Source organism: Corythoichthys intestinalis, chromosome 11, assembly GCF_030265065.1.
Source record: "Corythoichthys intestinalis isolate RoL2023-P3 chromosome 11, ASM3026506v1, whole genome shotgun sequence".
NCBI classification, from domain to species: domain Eukaryota; kingdom Metazoa; phylum Chordata; class Actinopteri; order Syngnathiformes; family Syngnathidae; genus Corythoichthys; species Corythoichthys intestinalis.
Genome location: NC_080405.1, coordinates 24349228 through 24371074, shown reverse-complemented (window position 1 = coordinate 24371074; position 21847 = coordinate 24349228). Strand labels below are relative to the sequence as shown.

Here is a 21847-nt window from a genome sequence, read left to right as displayed (position 1 = left end):
TAAGCTCCATCGACTTTTTATATACTGTATTCTTAACAACGTGAGAATACATAATATGTCACTTTCAAATCCCATATTATAATTTTTTTTTCCAGCATAGTGCTATTTGACAAAAACATACACAGACAAGGATTATATACATTCTGTTTATGATTATCATGGTCAGGTTGTGTTGTAGTTGTGTGTTTAAAAACCTGTACTTCATAACTCACAGGGTTTGGCGCTGTCTTTGGTGCTGAAAATCTTGCCTGTGTCATTTATTCTGTTTGCATGAAATTAGAACTAGACTTGCTTAGATTAAGACTCAAATACAATGTGGTTCATGTTCACTGTTGCCTTACCCGTTTTAAACTTGACAGAAAAATATGCTTTTCATCAAAATAGGCCTTAACACTTAATATAAAACTTTTCACTACATCATCAGTGTTGGGCACGTTACTTTAAAAAAGTAATTAGTTACGTTACTCACTACTTCTTCCAAAAAGTAACTCAGTTAGTAACTGAATTACTCTATAGTAAAAGTAACTAGTTACCAGGGAAAGTAACTATTTCCGTTACTTTAAAAAGAACTTGTTGTATGTCAAAAAATTTGAAATTTTCTGAGCAGTAATCGAGTCAGTGGAATAGAGAAAAACAGACCGGTAGTTAACTTGTTAGGTGCTTCAGCAGATTTGAATTGCTTACCACATATGTCGACAAAAGCTTTGCCCCGGGACATAAATTACACATTACATGCAGGTTCTTTCCTTTAATTTCGACAAACTTGAAATAGTGTCTATATCTCCACCTCTTAAAGGACAATTTTTCTTCTGAATGCTCTGCCACCCTGACCCTGTGCACCTGTTTTGTGTGTGTGTGTGTTTGCCGCACGCGCCGTTCCAGTTTGCTTGTGAAATCACCGGCTCTGATTGGCTTACTATGACACATGACTCTAACCCTCAGCCAATCACAATCACTTCCATTGCATCTCTCAAGGGGCTGCATTTAGGTAGGCTCGTTTCCCGAAAATTCACGTCACCTTCAAAGCGTCTGCCGTCCTCAAGATGGAAGCAGAATTATTGCTGGCTGACAGTGGGAGATGGGAACGAGGCTAGCATCAGCTGTAGCAAACAGAGAAACGTTACCAAACTTTGGAAAGCCTTGTCTAATTGAATGAGCAGGGACAAATAGCTCGGAGTCAGAAGTACGTGCGCTATTCTCGAACCTGAACGCATCCCAAATCTTGGATGACAAATCAACAGAGCAGAGAGTCGACTCGACACGGCTGGTAGTTTCTTCAATTTATTCAGAGTAAGTAACGCACCGCTTTTGACCATCAGTAACGGTAACGGCGTTGTAACGGCGGAAAAAGTAATTAGTTAGATTACCCCGTTACTGAAAAAATAACGCCGTTACGTAACGGCGTTATTTATAACGGCGTTACTCCCAACACTGTACATCATACACTGTATGTCTAAACCAACACCATTCAGCAAATACATACCTGTCTCATGCTTTAATAAAGACATTGGATTAATCGACCGCCACTATTTTTGAGTGGCAAGCAGATGCATCAATCTATTGTATTTATATTGCTGTGTTGTGCAGCATTTCTGTTTTAAACTTTTCATCAGCATTTAGCCAAATATTTCTCTTTGATTGGTTGAATGAGGACTACACACTCTTGTGAGCAACTCTTGGTTAAAGTCTTTTGTGGATGATGATATTGGTTAATAGATTTGGCATGCTGCCTTTCGCCACTTAGCGTCTCTCCTAAAAAAAAAAAAATCCGATCAAGATGAGCATGGTTGCACTTTAAAGAATATATTAGATTATTTGATAGATTAATATTGTCATTTTAACATTTTTTGGGTTCATGTATGTTTGCATAGATGTCGTGCAACGCAGAATTTTGCTGTGATGCATTTGAAAGTTTTGTCTCTCCTGTTCGGTAATATTATGTTTGGTCACAAGGTGTCAGTGTGAGGACGCGTAAATGTACAGCGATCATGTGACCTCATATATTGAGCATTGTTCTGCCCACCACTGACTACCATTTGTGGTGACAAGATCTCCGTGTCTGCTGGCTTGTTCGCTGTCAAAGTATTCTCGTCCTCATTTCTAACTTAGTTGATTTAGAGGAGGAATATTACATATGAACACTTTTGTTTTTTGTCTTCACAAGTGCATCTGATTTGTACGAGAATGGGTTTGTGATTTTTTTTTTTATGATCGACATGGAACAAAGAGACGCGCATCCGATGGTGAGACGCTGTTGGCTCGGATGCGTGGCTGCGGTGCTTTTGTTCAGTGTGACTTCGGCACAATTAAGATATTCCATTTCCGAGGAAGTCAGTGAAGGAACTGTTGTTGGAAATGCCGCAAAAGATCTGGGATTAGATAGAAATAGGCTGAATGAGCGCAGGTATAGGATTGCCTCCACTATTGCGGATCCGCTCTTTCATGTGAGTCAGCTTGATGGCTTCCTTTATGTCAGCAGGAAGATCGACAGGGAAAAGGAGTGTCCGCAAAGTAGTACGTGTTTGATCAACTTAAAAACCGTGCTGGAAAACCCACTAGAGGTCCATTATATTGGAGTGGAGGTAATGGATGTAAATGATCATTCTCCTAGTTTTCCAGAGCATGAAACAAAACTAGATATTCCTGAGTCAGTGTTGCCTGGAGCAAGATTTCAGCTACCAGCTTCTCAAGATGGAGACAGTGGACACTTTTCTGTTCAGCAATATAAACTTAGTGACAATGATAATTTCCGTTTGGAAATTAAAGATAAAGGAAAAGATGGCAAGATCCCCATTTTGGTTGTTAAAAAATCTTTAGACAGGGAGACAACAGGATATCATTCGTTAGTACTGACTGCAATGGATGGAGGTAAACCTCAAAAGACAGGTGAAATGAATATTTCTATAAATGTATTGGATGTGAATGATAATGCACCTGTTTTCTCTAAGGAGGTTTATTCTGCTCTTCTTAAAGAAAACACTGCAATTGGAACAACTGTTATTCAAGTAAATGCTACAGACCTAGATGAAGGCCCAAATGGAGATGTAGTTTATTCTTTTAGCAAGAATAATCAAATCATAATGCAATTATTTGATATTAATGAAAGTACAGGTGATATTTTTGTGAAAGGCCCTATAAACTATGAGGAGAATGAACTGTTTGACATTGAAATTCAGGCATCAGATAAAGGTGCTGTTTCTTTAACAACAGAAAAAAGTGTTATCATCAAGATAGTTGATGTTAATGACAATGCACCCGAAATTGAGGTTACATCATTTTCCAGCTCCATTCCTGAAGATTCCAGACCTGGTACTACAGTTGCTCTAATCAGTGTGAACGACTTGGACTCTGGTCTCAATGGAAAAGTGATGTGTTCCATAGAGGAGGATGTTCCTTTTGCTTTGTCGCCATCTTTACAAGACAAAATGTATTCCTTAGTGACTAAGTTACCTCTGGACAGAGAAAAGTTGTCCACATATGAATTATTAGTAGTCGCAAAAGATGCTGGTCAACCTGTACTTTCATCTAAAAAGACAATTAGTGTTTTCATTTCAGATGTAAATGATAACAGTCCACAGTTTTCTTTTAGTCCTTACACTTTCTATGTTACTGAGGGCAACAGTGCAGGAGCCTCTATCTTTTCTGTACAAGCTTTTGATTGTGACGATAATGAGAATTCTGTCATTTCATATCATATTCCCAGAGATATAAAAGATGAAAATAAACTGTCTTCATTTCTAAGTATAAATTCTGAGAATGGACACATATCGGCATTAAAAAGTTTTGACTTTGAAACACTGAAAAGTTTTAATTTCCAAGTAGTGGCTACGGATGGTGGACATCCTCCACTAAGCAGCAACGTGACAGTGCACGTGTTCATTTTGGATCAGAATGACAATGCTCCAGTCATCCTGTATCCTGTCATCTCCAACGGTTCTGCTGAAAGTGTGGAGGAGATTCCCCGTAATATTAAAGCAGGGGACTTGGTGACTAAAGTCAGAGCCTATGATGCTGATATAGGCTATAATGGCTGGTTACTCTATTCATTTGGGCAAGTGACTGACCACAGTCTGTTTTCTTTGGACCGCTATACGGGCCAGATCAGAACGCTTCGCTCGTTGACAGAGACAGACGAGGCCGAGCATCGACTGCTCATACTGGTCAAAGACAACGGCAACATTTCGCTCTCAGCAACAGCTACTGTGACTGTCAAACTTGTGGAGCCCAAAGAGGCTTTTGCAGCTTCAGATGTCAAAGGTGCAGCAAAAATGGACCAGGAGGAGGACAATGTGACTTTCTATCTCATCATCACTTTGGGCTCGGTCTCACTGCTTTTTGTCTTTAGCATCATCGTGTTGATCGCCATGCAGTGCTCCAAAACCACAGAGTACACTTCAAAGTATCTGCAAGAGACTAATTATGATGGCACGCTGTGTCACAGCATCCAGTATAGATCAGGAGACAAACGCTACATGTTAGTTGGACCCAGAATGAGTATCGGGTCTACTGTAGTCCCGGGAAGCCAAGCCAACACTCTGGTGCTCCCTGACAGGAGACACACTCTTGGGGAGGTAAGGCTTTTTTAATTTTATTTGACAACAGTGTTTCATTGTATTGTGAATCGCCATCTACTACTTAGCTATATATAAATTAACGTCACAAAGTTGGGGATCTTTGTTTGAGAAGCGATCATGGCTAGAGCAATGGCAGCGATACCATTATTTCTTTGTCTGCAGGTTTGTTCCCCTTCAGCATGTTATATTAAACCATTGAGCTTTTTGGCCACCAATTTCGTATTAGTAGCCATTTATTTTCATTTTATAGATATGAACCATCTTTCAATGCAAGCAGTTATAAGAGTTGTTTCGATGAGTGTACATGCTGCCAATCAAATGTTGTTTACAAAGTTTGTTTCAAGTTGTTCATATATGGAAATGGACATTTGATATACTGTAAAGCTGTTCTCCAAGGTGATAGAGATATGTCATGTTGTTAATATTTGGCAAAACAAGATGATTACAGTCTTGTCTTTGGTTTCTATTGTAGTCGTGTTGAGATCAATATGGCTTGGCCATTCGGATCTTTGGATCCTGCATTTGTATATTTTAACCATCAGCATTTAGTCCTGAATTCTCTTGTCTAGGCCAACATACTCTATGCTATCAACTAATCATTTCTTCAGTTTATTTTTAAGATGCAACCACTTCTCAGCTTTATCTATTGGGTATTGCATGCTGTTTAATCAGAAGAATTGGCTTGTAAGTTCTGAATTGAAAATGGCCATCCAGTTTTGATGCTCTCTGCGGTTGTGAAAACTGCATATCATATTTTGTTTTAACTGATTTTTCAACTTAAGCAAAATAACATTGTTTTCATTGAACTGCATCCTTGTACACTAATAAAACATGCATGAGTCGTGTCTTGTTACAGTTTGGTTAAAATAAGACCAGTATGGTTATCTATTGCAATTCTATAATTTGAAATATTAGTGTTTCTTCAGCAAGCGTGTCTTGCTTGCATAGCTTCACTGTTTATTTAAACAATATTGATCTGTTTGAAATCAACTTTACTATTTGAGAGTCAGTGTGACATATGAACTGTGTGGAAAATAATGTATTTGATTTTTATCACACATGCCAGCTCAAATTGTTGAATAGTTACAAATTTAAGATAATCATGTTCTGACAACACGTTATGTATTTTCAACACCGGGGGTCAGTATAACACAGTTTAACCATTTTACCCCGCTCGACTTGACATGACGGTTTTATTCCAAAACCCAATCTGCTCGACTGTTATTACTCAAACGCTTCCTGCGTGGCGATGGACTATAATTTGCGATTTGCTCAATTCATTCTGTTATCTTTTTTTTAATGAGATGTTACTCATTGTGAATCTTGGATGATTCAGCACTAGTACACAGCCGTCTCCTGCAGGATTTTGCAAATCAGAAGGATTCTTGTTTGTCATCTCCACGGCATGGAACAAAGGCAATGCGGAGGTAGGAGGCAGCTAGGCTGCTGGTTGGCTTTTGTGCTTTTTTTATTCCATGGAGCAGGTGCACAACTAAGATATTCCATATCAGAGGAGGTTCAAGAGGGAACTATGGTGGGAAACATAGCGAAGGATTTGGGGCTGGATAAGGGCGCACTTAAAGGGCGAGCATACCGCATCGTTGCCGGCACAGCTGAGCCCATTGTGGAGGTGAACCTGGATGATGGCATCTTGTATGTGGCCAGGAGGTTAGACAGAGAGGAAGAGTGTGAACGCATCAGCCCTTGTGTGATCAACCTGAAAACAGTGCTTGAACATCCTCTGGAGGTACAATATGTTGCTGTAGAAATATTAGACATCAATGACCACTCGCCTGTTTTTCAAGAAAAAGAAAAAAAACTTGAAATATCTGAGTCAGCTATGCCCGGTGCCAGGTTCCAACTGCAAGCGGGGCGAGACCCCGACGTGGGCCAGTTTTCTATACAGCAATACAAATTGAGTCATAATGATTATTTTCGCGTGGAGGTTAAGGATAGAGGTGAGGACCGTAAAGTGCCATTTTTAGTCCTGCTCAAGCAGTTAGATAGAGAAACAACCGCAAGACACCATCTACGTCTCACAGCAGTAGATGGGGGTAAGCCCCCCAAGTCAGGTTCAATAGAAATAATTGTGGATGTCCTTGACGTGAATGATAACTCTCCTGTGTTTGATAGGGAAGTTTATTCAGTTTCTCTAAATGAAAACCTACCTGTGGGCACTGTCGTGATTCAGGTGAACGCGACTGATTCAGACCAAGGTGCGAATAGTGAAATAATATATTCATTCGGGAAAGAGGTGGACTTAAAAGTGTTGGATCGTTTCAGTATAGATCCTAACACAGGTGAGATAAAAGTAATCGGACACATTGATTTTGAGGAAAGTCGAAGCTATGAAATTGATATCCATGCCTCTGATAAAGGGCCAGTTCCTCTGACAGCTGATAAGAGTGTCATGATCACTATCAATGATGTTAATGATAATGCCCCGCAGATAGAAGTGACGTCATTTTTTAATGCCATTCGGGAGGATGTAAAGATAGGGACTACAGTAGCTCTGATCAGTGTCAGTGACTTGGACTCAGGAATTAATGGTCAAGTTCTCTGTGCCATCAAACAAGATGTTCCCTTTACTTTATCACCATCTTTACAAGAAAACATGTACTCAGTAGTGACAAAATCCCAATTGGATAGAGAAAACATTTCTCAATATGAAGTCACCATCACTGCAAAAAACACAAAAGAGCCAATGTTTTCAACGGAAAAGACCATCACCATAGTCGTGTCGGATGTAAATGATAATCGTCCGGAGTTTTCAGCAAGACCTTATACATTTTACATCACTGAGAACAACAGCCCTGGAGCATCCGTGTTTTCCGTAAAAGCTTCTGATGAAGATGAAGGTGAAAATGCTTTAATTTCCTATCAGATAATCAGAGAATCAAGTGCTGAGACAAAATTTTTGTCAATTATGAACATCAACCCAGAAACGGGGGAAGTAATGGCACTAAAAAGTTTTGACTTTGAGACTGTGAAAAATTTCCATTTCCAAGTGATGGCCACAGATGGTGGAAATCCTCCACTGAGCGGGAACGTGACCGTGAATGTGTTCATTCTGGATCAGAACGATAACACTCCAGTTATCCTGTATCCAGTCAGCTCCAACAGTTCTGCTGAAGGTGTGGAGGAGATTCCCCGCAATATGAAAGCAGGGGACTTAGTGACTAAAGTCAGAGCCTATGACGCTGATATAGGCTATAATGGCTGGTTACTCTTTTCATTTGGGCAAGTCACTGACCACAGTCTCTTTTCTTTGGACCGCTATACAGGCCAAATCAGAACACTACGCTCGTTGACAGAGACAGATGAGGCTGAGCATCGACTGCTCATACTGGTCAAAGACAATGGTAACGTCTCACTTACAGCAACAGCTACCGTGACTGTCAAACTTGTGGAGCCCAAAGAGGCTTTTGCCGCTTCGGATGTCAAAAGTGAAGCAAAAGTAGACCAGGAGGAGGACAATGTTACTTTTTATCTCATCATCACTTTGGGCTCGGTCTCACTCCTTTTTGTCATCAGTATCATTGTGCTGATTGCCATGCAGTGCTCCAAATCCACAGAGTACACTTCTAAGTATCTCACAGACACAAATTATGATGGAACCCTGTGTCACAGCATCCAGTACAGATCGGGAGACAAACGCTACATGTTAGTTGGACCCAGAATGAGTATCGGTTCTACTGTAGTCCCAGGAAGCCATGCCAACACTCTGGTGCTCCCTGACAGGAGACACACTTCTGGGGAGGTAAGACCGATTTCATTTTTTAAATTGACCAAACAAGCAAACAAATAAATAAATAACATCACTCGCAGTGTATGATTTCAAAACCACTGTTATGCTATTTAATAGTTTGCTCAAGTCCTGTAGAAAAAAAAAAAAAGATATCTGATCTTTTTTTTTTTTTTTTTTTTGGACACTACTTTTGTTTATCCAATATCTCCAAAATTTAATTTGAGAGGTTGGAGAGAGCAAGAGAGAGTTTAGCTGCACAAATGTCTCTCTCCATGGTACTGAAGCATGCTTAAGTCATCTTTCTTTTCAGTGCAAACTTGTTTTTATCAGAAACATGACAGAAATTCTCACAGTTCAGACTGATATAGCAAAGCTGCGATGTGCTTTCTTATTATATTCCATATGAATGGGAACATGGCTGGGCAGTTTTTCTTGAAGGACCTCAAAATCTGAATGTCAGGTGATCTGCCACCGTTTTGTGAATTGTAAAAGATGACAGTGAGCAGATAAAAGTTAACAAAATTTAAATGTTAAGTGAGCCGAGTAGAGTGGGTATTTTTACTTTATCCTAAACATTATGTGTAACTTAGAACTTGTTCATATTTGAAAGCATTAAGCTTTTAGCGTTTCACCCTCCTTGTTTAATCTGCAATATCAAGTAGAGTCTCTAGGTGTCAGTGTAAGGACATGCAAACGTTCCATGTTCACGTGACTTCATATCTAGCCTGTGGTTGTTCGCACACCACCACTCGAAAACAGTGGTGCATGCTGACATGCCTACTCGGTGTCAATTTCAGTGTAGCTTTTATTTTTAATGCAGTTCACCTAGCGGGGGAATTTGTATTACACTGCAAATTTTTATTTTTACCAGTGAGGTGAAGGTGATTATCCTCCAATGGATCAGTGATGTTTTGTCTGATCATTATGGAACAAAGAGACGCGCACTGGATGGTGAGACGCTGTTTGCTCGGATGCGTGGCCGCGGTGCTTTTGTGCAGTGTCACTTCTGCACAACTAAGATATTCGATCTCTGAGGAAGTCAGTGAAGGAACTGTTGTTGGAAATGCTGCAAAAGACCTGGGATTGGATAGAAATACATTAAAAGAGCGTAGGTACCGGATTGTCTCCAGTACTACAGAGCCTCTTTTTCATGTGAGTCAGACCGATGGCGTCCTTTATGTCAGCAGAAAGATCGACAGGGAAAAGGAGTGTCCGCAAAGCAGTACGTGCTTGATCAATTTAAAAACCGTACTAGAAAACCCACTGGAGGTCCACTATGTTGGAGTGGAGGTTTTGGATGTAAATGATCATTCTCCTAATTTTCCAGAGGAAGAAACAAAGCTAGATATTTCAGAATCAGTGTTGCCCGGAGCGAAATTGCAGCTGAAGGCGTCTCAGGATGGAGACAGTGGTCAGTTTTCGGTACAGCAATACAAACTTAGTGAAAATAATTATTTTCGTTTGGAAGTCAAAGATAAAGGAAAAGATAGCAAAATTCCCATACTAGTTGTTAAAAAATCTTTAGACAGGGAGACAACAGGGCATCTTTCATTAGTGCTGACTGCACTAGATGGAGGTAAACCTCCCAAAACGGGTGCAATGAATATTTTAATAAATGTGTTAGATGTTAATGATAATGCACCTATATTCACTCAAGATGTTTATTCAGCAATGCTCCATGAAAATGAGGCAATAGGGACAACTGTAATTCAAGTGAATGCAACTGATTTAGATGAAGGACAAAATGGAGAGGTGGTTTATTCTTTTAGCAATAGCATGACTCAAAATATTATGGAATTATTTGACATCAAAGAAACAACAGGTGAGATTGTTGTGAAAGGTCCCATTGACTATGAGGAAAATGATTTGTTTGAAATTGAAATTCAAGCATCAGATAAAGGAGCTGTTCCTCTAAGAACAGAAAAAAGTGTCATTGTAAAGATAGTTGACGCCAATGACAATGCACCTGAAATTGAAGTGACATCATTTTCTAGCTCAATTCCTGAAGATTCCAGACCTGGGACTACAGTTGCATTAATAAGTGTAAATGACTTGGACTCTGATCTCAATGGAAAAGTGATTTGTTCCATCAACGAGGATGTTCCTTTTGCTCTGTCGCCATCATTACAAGACAAAATGTTTTCTTTGGTGACCAAATCGCCTCTGGATAGAGAGAAAATGGCAAAATATGACATATCAGTAGTTGCAAAAGACGCTGGTCAACCTTCACTGTCATCTGAAAAAACGATAAGTGTTTTCATTTCAGATGTGAATGATAACAGTCCCCAGTTTTCATACAACCCTTATACTTTTTATGTTACCGAAGGCAACAATGCAGGCGCCTCCATCTTTTCTGTTCAAGCATTTGATCGTGATGATAATGAAAATGCTGTCATTTCTTATCATATTCACAGAGATGGAAAGGATGAAAATAAAAGGTCATCATTTTTAAGTATAAATAGTGAAACTGGACAAATATCAGCACTTAAAAGTTTAGACTTTGAGACTGTTAAAAGTTTCTACTTCCAAGTTGTGGCCTCAGATGGTGGAAGTCCTCCACTGAGCAGCAATGTAACAGTGAACGTGTTCATTTTGGATCAGAACGACAACACTCCAGTCATCCTGTATCCAGTCAGCTCCAATGGATCTGCTGAAGGTGTGGAGGAGATTCCCCGCAATATGAAAGCAGGAGACTTAGTGACAAAAGTCAGAGCTTATGACGCTGATATAGGATATAATGGCTGGTTACTCTATTCATTTGGGCAAGTGACTGACCACAGTCTCTTTTCTTTGGACCGCTATACGGGCCAGATCAGAACACTTCGCTCTTTGACAGAGACAGACGAGGCCGAGCATCGACTGCTCATACTGGTCAAAGACAATGGAAACATCTCGCTCTCAGCAACAGCTACTGTGACTGTCAAACTTGTGGAGCCCAAAGAGGCTTTTGCAGCTTCAGATGTCAAAAGTGCTGGAAAAGTGGACCAGGAGGAGGACAATATGACTTTTTATCTCATCATCACTTTGGGCTCGGTCTCACTCCTTTTTGTCATTAGCATCATTGTACTGATTGCAATGCAGTGCTCCAAAACCACAGAGTACACCTCTAAGTATCTCCAAGACACAAATTATGATGGTACGTTGTGTCACAGCATCCAGTACAGATCGGGAGACAAACGCTACATGTTAGTTGGACCCAGAATGAGTATTGGTTCAACCGTAGTCCCGGGTAGCCACGCTAACACTCTGGTGCTTCCTGACAGACGACACATTTCTGGGGAGGTAAGAAAGGTTTTCAATTATTTGTAGCTTTTCTGCACTAGGCCATACATAATGTATTTTCATTCATTCATTGAATAGTTGTTGTTTTGGTGTTTCAATATTGCTAATATTAATACTGAATATGTCCCGCTCGTTGTGGTCCTCTGTCATGACTTATTACCTAAAAGGAATAGAAATTTAATGCACTTTGGCTACACTTGCAAATTCAATCACTCTTTTCCCCTTGTAGTTATTTTTTGATATCAGTTGAAATCCGTGCAAATCTATTTTTGTTCATATGTTGTTTGACACAGTATTGCAGTATTCTTTTAAATATAACTCAAATTAATGAACTTTTGCAATTAGCTTTTATTTCATTCACTGTACTCACAGTATTATTATTTGTTTTTTAAATATTGCTCAACATGAACATGCTTATTATTTTATCTTTAGAGAGTCAGCATAATTTTTTTGATAGTTGGAGATTTTTTTTCAATCAATATATTTTGTACACGTTGAGTTCCTGATGGTGTGCTGGAACAGTATGAGATTATTCCATTCTGGCAGTTTTCACTTGACAAATGTTTGAATCATTGTCAGTTGTGTATACAGTATGTGCCTTGTGATGGAATGGTGGCCAGTCCTTGGTGTAGTCTGCTTTTTGCTCCAAGTCAGCTGGGATAAGCGAAATAGATTTTATGGATTTAAATGCAAGTGTTCCTCATATGCTGGTCATTTCTTTGCATTTTGCACATAACAAATATATTATTTAATACGACTTTCCAGATGCACTTCACTGCAAAATGACATCACTTTCCACTTCAAAATTTTCAAATTGAAATAAATATTGCGGATTTACTCTTTTTACTACACCTACTCCTTAACTTGCAAATTGCAATAAGGCAGATATAGGGTAAGAAAATTAAGTCCTTCCTGCAGTTTGTTTCCATTTGCACTGCAAGTCCGCTGTCCATGGTACTCAGAACTTCTAGTTGTTTCTCATCAGCATCTTTTCACACACAAATAAAGATGATCAAATATTTAGTAGTGTATTTCAGTCCTTCAATTCATTTGCAGATCCATTATAATTTAAGTTCTGTCACACATTTTGATAACATTTTATTGTTTGAAATTTCAAGTGTTTATTATTATTTTATTTTTTTGTGAACACATGCTGTAAATGACCATTGTATGTTCGCAATTTTTGGGTAATGTCTATTCATTAAGCAATGTCAATTTGCTGAAAGGTCTATCTCCTTGTAGTAAGTAATATCAACGCATGGCGTCACTGTGCTTGGTTAAAATCTTGTGGCTTGTCCGTGTTGCGTTCATATTGGTAAATCTATCGTCATTGCAGGCAGCCACGGTTGTTTGAGGATATTGCTTCGTTTGGGCCCACGTTCTGCCATTGTTTGAAAGGTTTATTATTATTTTTTTAATGCAATTGTCCTTCTCCCTAGCCATTGTAATGCAGTAGTTTGTCAACAAGGCGTCGCCTGCAACGTGGTTGTTTTTCCATAATGGAACAAAGAGGACGCGAGGCAATGAGAGCGCAAATGCGATGGGTCCGCTGCGTGGCGGTTGCTGTGCTTTTGTGGCGTGTCACCTCAGCTCAATTGAAATACACCGTCCCAGAGGAGGTCAGGGAAGGAACTATTGTCGGGAATGTTGCAAAAGATTTGGGATTAGACAGGAGCACATTGAAGGATCGTAAATATCGGATTGTTTCGAACGCAGCGCAGCCTCTTTTTCGCCTCGGAGAGAACGACGGCATCCTGTACGTAAGAAAGAAGATTGACCGGGAGGAGGTATGCGAGAGAAGCACTGCTTGTGTCATTAATTTGAAAACTGTCCTGGAAAACCCGTTGGAGGTCCATTATGTTGATGTCGAAGTCATGGATATTAACGATCATTCTCCACGTTTCCCGGTCGAAATCAAGACTTTGGATATCCCCGAGTCCGTGCTACCTGGAATGCGTATCCCGCTTAAAGCTGCAAAAGATCCAGACAGTGGTCCTTTATCCGTTCAGCAATATAAAATTAGTACTAATGATCATTTTCGTTTGGAAATTAAAGATAAAGACGATAATGAAAAAATTCCAATATTAATTTTACAAAAATCTTTGGACAGGGAGACGGCCAAAAGCCATTCATTAGTTTTGACTGCACTGGATGGAGGGAAGCCTCACAAAACAGGTGATATTAACATTTTGATAAACGTGATTGATGTTAATGACAATGTGCCTATTTTTTCTAGCGAGAAGTATTCTGTGACACTGTCTGAAAATTCTCCTGTTGGCACAACCATTATTAAAGTAAATGCAACTGATTTGGATGATGGTCCAAATGGAGAGGTCGTTTATTCATTTAGCAACAGCGTGAATCAGAGAATATTAAATCTTTTCGAAATTAATGATTTAACAGGAGCAATCACTGTTAAAGGAATTATTGACTATGAGGAAAAAGACAAATATGAGGTTGAAATACAAGCATCAGATAAAGGTTCTCTCCCGTTAACAAGTGAAAAAAGTGTGATCATTAAGATTGTTGATATAAATGACAATGCACCTGAGATTGAAGTGACATCATTTTCAAGTTCAATTGCAGAAGATTCCAGACTTGGAACTACAGTAGCAATAATTAGTGTAAATGACTTGGACTCTGGTCTTAATGGAAAAGTGCTTTGCTCCATAGGCGAGGATGTTCCTTTTGCTTTGTCGCCATCATTACAAGACAAAATGTATTCTTTAGTGACCAAATCAACTCTGGACAGAGAGAAGGTGTCCACATATGACATAGTAGTAGTGGCACGAGATGCTGGACAACCTGCGCTCTCATCTGAAAGGACAATAAATATTTTGATTTCAGATGTGAATGACAACAGTCCACAGTTTTTATTTAGCCCATATACTTTCTATGTTACCGAGGGCAACAGTGCAGGAGCTTCCGTATTTTCTGTCCAAGCTTTTGATCGTGATGACAATGAGAATGCTGTCATTTCATACCATATCCTCAGAGATGGAAAAGATGAAAACAAACTGTCTTCATTTCTAAGCATAAATAGTGAAACGGGAGAAGTGTCAGCACTAAAAAGTTTTGACTTTGAAACTGTGAAAAGTTTCCATTTCCAAGTGGTGGCCACGGATAGTGGAAGTCCTCCACTAAGCAGCAACGTGACAGTCAACGTATTTATTCTTGATCAGAACGACAATGCTCCAGTCATCTTGTATCCGGTCAGCTCCAATGGTTCTGCTGAAGGTGTGGAGGAGATTCCCCGTAATATGAAAGCAGGAGACTTAGTGACAAAAGTCAGAGCTTATGATGCTGATATAGGCTATAATGGCTGGTTGCTCTATTCATTTGGGCAAGTCACTGACCACAGTCTCTTTTCTTTGGACCGCTATACGGGCCAGATCAGAACACTACGCTCCTTAACAGAGACTGACGAGGCAGAGCATCAACTGCTCATACTGGTCAAAGACAATGGCAACATTTCTCTCTCAGCAACAGCTTCTGTGACTGTCAAACTAGTAGAACCCAAAGAGGCTTTTGCTGCTTCCGATGTCAAAAGCATGACAAAAGTGGACCAAGAAGATGAAAATGTGACTTTTTATCTCATTATCACTTTGGGCTCGGTATCGCTGCTTTTCGTCATCAGCATCATCGTGCTAATCGCTATGCAGTGCTCCAAATCCACGGAGTACACTTCCAAGTATCTCCAAGAAACTAATTATGATGGAACGCTGTGTCACAGCATACAGTACAGATCGGGAGACAAACGCTACATGTTAGTTGGACCGAGAATGAGTATTGGTTCTACCATAGTCCCAGGAAGTCAAGCCAACACTCTGGTACTCCCTGACAGAAGGCACACTTCCGGGGAGGTAAGAAAGATTTTTAATAATTGTGGTTATTCTGCAGTACACAAATGTATTTCAATTGGTTTTATGAATAGATGTTTGAGTTAAATGATGTTGATATTAGTACTTAATGTGCACTGCTTGTGCACATGGTCATGTCATGATTTATTACGAAAAAATAATACATACAGTATTTTGTGAACTTTGCTTGCATTTGCAAATGATCTCCGTTGCAACCGATACCTACGTAATTTGCTTTTACATTTATCCGTTGTATACATTGCAGTTTATTCGTTTTCACATAATTTTGCAACTTGATGAACTTACGCAATGTATTTTGTCTTTCTATATATCATCAAATTATCAAACCATGTATATATTTCCACTTGCCCGGGAGCCAATTGTTTAACATCAATAATTATCAAAACAACTTTAATTACATTAAAAACAGTGATACTAACAATGTATAATATTTTCAACAAAGGAACAGAAATCTGCATTGGCTTCATTGGCTTATACAAAAGGTGTGGCTCTGGACGTGGGAGGGATCAATGAACTGACAATTAATTGACAAGGCAGATCTAGACTACACAAGAGTCACAAGTGGAAACATTTAATATGATGAAGCCATAAGGGCAGGAAGATAATTGAAAACAAGAGCGAAAGGTAACTACTGAAATTAAAGCTGACGGGCCTACATGAAATATTCAATAAATCAAAGGCTTACTATATAGCATGTTTGAAAGACACATTTTGTTTTTAATATTCAAATCCGTATTTAATTGAAAGAAAATACAAAACAGCAACAAAGTCTTTATATAGTTTACACCTTCAAATCTTCCGTCAGAAACGGGGCAAAGATTTTATTCTTTTGCGTCTTTTTTTGTCACTTATGTAACATGCGCATCCTAATTTTTCAAGTTAATTTGCGTTTGATTTTTTTGAATGAATGGGCAACCATGGATTAACGATTCGTCAATGACGAAGGCCTAACTTTTGCTGGTGTTGATACATTTTAACACATTTTGAATGCCTATAAATTTAGACAGTTTATCGAATAAAACCTTAGCCCCAAAGGTCACATCTTGTGCAATAATCATGGCTAGGGCGTAGCTTTGCATATAGGGACGGTATAGGGACATAACACGACCAACTTTTCAGGATGCTCAAATTATCCCCACTTACTTTTAAGCAACCTTATTTGTATTATACTTCAGTTATATTGGTAATTTAGATTGTCTTATGTTGTAAGGATAGAATTGACCCTACCATTATTGAGTGCATTACAGTACTTTAATTATGTTCAGACTTAACATTGAGCCCTTTTCACTTTTCTTGCCAGTCCATTTTTCCCCTCAAACGCATGTTTGATTGGGTGATGACTTAACAACCCCTCGCCACCCACCCACACACATTCACCCCCCCCCCCACCCCACAGACAGAATACGACATGCCGCCTCCTTCGCCCCCTTCGAAGACGAGGGATATTAGAAGTATTTTTCTGCCAGCAGCAGCCACTGTATGTAAAACGTCAATGTTGTGTAACACACCACTAATTTTGCTACTAAAAGTCCGACCTGCATCAGAGTTAGCATAACATTAATCTGTGCGAATTTATCGAACTCCAAGAGGAAGCTGCTTTTACATTAAAATCCTCCTGGTTTTCTATACTGTTAATGTTAATTAAACTGTAAGAAATGTAGTGAACCAAGGTTTACCACCTTCTTCCTATTTTTTGTTTTTATTTTATTTATGTGGTCTTAAAGCAGCCCAAAAGAGCTTTCATTTTTTGTTGAGTTTGGCTTTTCTTGTGGACAAAAGCAGGAGTGAGACAAATGTATATTTTTTTGCATTTCTGGATACGTAAGAGATTAGCAAATTTGTATTGCTTGGTTATGTTAATATAATTTGTGTTCCAATATTGAAATTTAAATTTGCTAATAAAATCCAGACATTTATTCTGGAAGTTTTCAAAATGTTTCTTTAGTAGTTTTTGAAAACAATCACATGGTGTATCACTTGAGCCAATACATATGCACTACAAAAACAATCTCCTTAAAACTGAGAAAGAAAAAAAAAAAAAAAAAAAATTATATTCCCTTGTTTTCAGTGTCAATCCACTAGAAATAAGTGAAATTATCTGCCAGTATTTCAAGTAAATTTTATTCATTTGAAGTAAGAAAAATAGCTACCTGAAAAAAGATTAACAGACTTATTTTAAGCAAAAAGTTTGTTATATTTAATCTTAAAAAACGTCTTTCTCAGAAATGTTCAAGAATACATATTGTTCAAAACATTATTTGAAAGCACTTTTTTTTTTTTTCAGACGTTTAGATGTATGGGCTTAATAAGAACGAATAGTAATATTTACTTAAAGTAAGTGGAAGAAACTCACACATTAATCTGTTAACTAGCCTTTAACACTCAAAACAAGATGAAGAAAATTATTTGACTTGATTTAAGAAGAAATATCAGATGAAGGCATTTTAGAATTGCAGTGTGAAAGTTAGTAAAAGTCAATACAGATTTATTTTTGCATTAATCATTTAGCCAATCAATTAATTAGGTTCTTATTGGTGAGTCATGCCCTGACCCCCGTTCACCCAATCTGTTTGGTCATATTAATGTGCCGTCCCCAGCAAAAAGTGTACATGCAGTTTAAGCTGTTATATCGTCCCTACCGATTAAAATACGTATAAGTATATTCTACTTACACCTATTTTAATTCACATTGTGAACAATTTTCCGTGCTTGAGCAAGTGTGCATTGTGAGTTATTCTTCGCATGGTGTCACTGCTTGTGAGATAAGAATGTTCACCGTACACGCCAATGGTTTGCTTGCTGCGATTGTGCGTCACTGTGCGCTTGCTTGCTAGGGCGTTTTTATTCAAACCATACATATCTTCTTTGCTGCATAGTTCGTGTTGGATTTCTTTACAATTTATCCAATTGTGTTCTTCTGCATGGACTTCCATTTGGACTCATAACCGGTCCACTATGCCTCGACGAGGTCGCGCGCTTTGGGCACAACGCTTGCTGGTTGTCATCTTTTGTTTGAATCGCACGTTGGATTTCACTCTGGCGCAGCTGCGTTACTCTATTTCCGAAGAAGGGAAGGATGACGCCCTTGTCGGGAATGTTGCAAAAGATTTGGGCTTGGATGTGAGCGGACTGGACGCACGAGGATTCCGCGTCGTTTCCGGGCCGGCTGAACCTCTGTTTGTTTTAACAAATAATGGGATGTTAAGACTGAAAAGTAAAATAGACCGAGAGGAGATTTGTGAGCGAATTAGCACGTGTGTTGTCAACATTAAGATCGTTGTAGAGAATCCATTGGAGGTGCATTATGTCGCGGTTGAGATTTTGGACGTAAACGACCACTCTCCCGCATTCCCTGACAACAAGACGCGTTTGGAGATATCTGAATCTGCTCTTCCCGGTGCGAGGTTTCAACTACAGAGCGCACACGACCCCGACAGCGACACGTATTCAGTTCATTCGTATAAGATCAGTTCAAACGAACATTTTCGTTTGGAGGTTAAAGACAGAGGGGTGGACGGGAAAATCCCCGTTTTGTATTTGCATAAGGCCCTTGACAAAGAAAGTGCTAGAAGTCATAAACTGCTGCTCACAGCAGTTGATGGGGGGAAACCTGCGAGGTCAGGAAGCACAGAGATTTTAATTCATGTTTTAGATGTAAATGACAACATGCCATTTTTTACCTCCGAATCATATTCTGCTGTGTTGAAAGAAAATGCGCCAGTTGGTACCACCATCTTGCAGGTAAACGCCACAGATTTAGATGATGGTCTTAATGGCGAGGTGGTGTATTCCTTTGGTAATAATGTTAATAGTAAATTACGCAAGGTATTTGATGTTGATGCTATTACTGGAGAAATTATAGTCAAAGGGCCGATAGATTTTGAAATAAAAGACAAATATGAAATTGATATTAAAGCATCTGATAGAGGGCCAGTTCCCCTAGAAACAGAAAAAAGTATCATAATAACTATATTGGACTTGAATGACAACATGCCTGAGATTGAATTGACATCATTTTCAAATGCTATTGCAGAAGACTCTAAACCTGGGACCACAGTAGCCTTGATAAGTGTAAATGATAAGGACTCTGGTGTCAATGGAAAGGTGATATGTCATGTCAAGGATGACATACCTTTCATGCTGACGCCTTCTTTACAAGATAATATGTTTTCACTTATCACTAAATCTCACCTGGACAGAGAGCATCAATCCAAGTATGATGTTACAATTGTAGCAAAGGATGCTGGTGAACCACCTTTGTCCTCTCAGAAAACAATATCTGTGACTGTGTCAGATGTGAATGATAATCGTCCCAAATTTTCAAGTACTCTTTATACGTTCTATATCAATGAGAACAATATTGCAGGAGCCTTTTTATTTTCAGTGAGCGCTTATGATAATGATGAGGGGGATAATGCTCTCATATCGTATGACATTGTGAGAAATGGGGATGAACACAAATTCATGACATCATTTCTGAGCATTAACTCTGAAAATGGACAAATATCAGCACTTAAAAGTTTTGACTTTGAGACGATGAAAAGTTTCCATTTCCAAGTGACTGCCACAGATGGTGGAAATACTCCTTTGAGCAGCAATGTGACAGTGAATGTGTACATCCTGGATCAGAATGACAACGCTCCAGTCATTCTATATCCAATGAGCTCCAATGGTTCTGCTGAAGGTGTGGAGGAGATTCCTCGCAATATGAAACCAGGAGACTTGGTGACTAAAGTCAGAGCCTATGATGCTGATATAGGATATAATGGCTGGTTACTCTTTTCACTTTGGCAAGTCACTGACCACAGTCTCTTTTCATTGGACCGCTATACGGGCCAGATCAGAACACTTCGCTCGTTGACAGAGACTGATGAGGCTGAGCATCGACTGCTCATACTGGTCAAAGACAATGGCAACGTCTCGCTCTCAGCAACAGCTACCGTGACAGTCAAACTTGTGGAGCCCAAAGAGGCTTTTGCAGCTTCGGATATCAAAAGTGCAGCAAAAGTAGACCAGGAGGATGACAATATGACTTTTTATCTCATCATCACTTTGGGCTCAGTTTCACTCCTTTTTGTCATCAGCATAATTGTGCTGATCGCCATGCAGTGTTCGAAGTCGACAGAGTACACATCAAAGTATCTGCAAGACACTAATTATGACGGCACGCTGTGTCACAGCATCCAGTACAGATCGGGAGATAAACGCTACATGTTGGTTGGACCCAGGATGAGTATCGGTTCTACCGTAGTCCCGGGAAGTCATGCCAATACTCTGGTGCTCCCTGACAGGAGACACACTTCTGGGGAGGTAAGGCATAACGCAACATTGATTTTTGTTGTCATTTTCATACTGTATGAGTGTATGCTTGAGATAACCCTTCCTCATTGATGTGTCGGACGTTTGAAAATTGAAAACATGGGAAAAAGGCTGCATAGTAGTCACAGAGTTCAGATTGTAACTGTCTGTGGTGCTGAAACAATACAGATCTTTTGACTGGTAGAAGTGTGGCCTAAACAGTGGTAAAAGAAAATTGTCGCTTTTGTTTGTACTATAGCTGGGCATTTTTTTCACTCTAATTGAATTGGAGGAGAATGCATGTTCAAGGGTCAGGCAGCACTTTTCCACTTGTGTCACAGAAGGAGAATTTGAGGCAGAGATGTTTATGTAGTATCTGTAAACTGGAGTAAAAGTGAATGCGACTAATTTGACTAAATATCTTATCACCAATTTTGTCCTCGGTTTTACTCCAGTGCTCTAAATCCACTGAGTAAATGTCACAGTATCTACAACACATTTGACTGGACAATATGTCACCCAGAAAAAGTGTACGTTCAAGTCCTTTGATCCTTACCATGGAGTCTGACTACTTACGCATGATATTTTTCATGAAAAGCAGAGTTTTATATATCATTCATATAAATCTTATTTTATTATTTTTATGTTTGTCATTAATGTGGTATTTGGAGGCTCATGTTATTTTGACAAGGTACTGATATACTGTATAAAAAGCTCAAGAACCGAAAGTTTGACGCAAAAGATGGGTAATCCATCTAAAAATTCTGATGCCACCTAACAGGAAACAGAAGTTTGGGAAAGTAAGAAGTGAGATTATCCTTCAATAACACCAGTTTGTTTGACTAAATTCATTTAGAATTTTTTCAACTGTATATTTTTTCATTTAGAAAAGCAATATTTTTGCAAATTTCCACCTTTTGTCACTTAGTTAATGAGTCTAATTTAATCTAATAGAGGAATCTTTTTTTTAAATTTTTTTTTATATACATCATGTCAAAGCAGTTAGGAACAGAATGTGCTGTTGTCCGTTAAAGAGAATGAAGCAGCAGGGAAGTTTCACCTTC

General features: G+C 39.0%; 1 protein-coding gene across 35 annotated transcripts in view; it reads left to right on the top strand.

The window, feature by feature from the left end:
- Positions 1–21847, top strand: part of LOC130924343 (protocadherin alpha-C2-like) — a 217970-nt gene that overhangs the window by 78344 nt on the left and 117779 nt on the right. For 2 of the 35 annotated variants that reach the window (XM_057850823.1, XM_057850857.1), the window contains exon 1: positions 16450–20795. The exons of 26 other annotated variants lie outside the window; for them this stretch is intronic. In XM_057850823.1, the coding sequence (XP_057706806.1) occupies positions 18273–20795 (2523 nt within the window). In that variant the 5' untranslated portion in view covers positions 16450–18272. 7 more of the 35 variants (XM_057850841.1, XM_057850866.1, XM_057850845.1 and 4 more) reach the window with 7 other exon arrangements.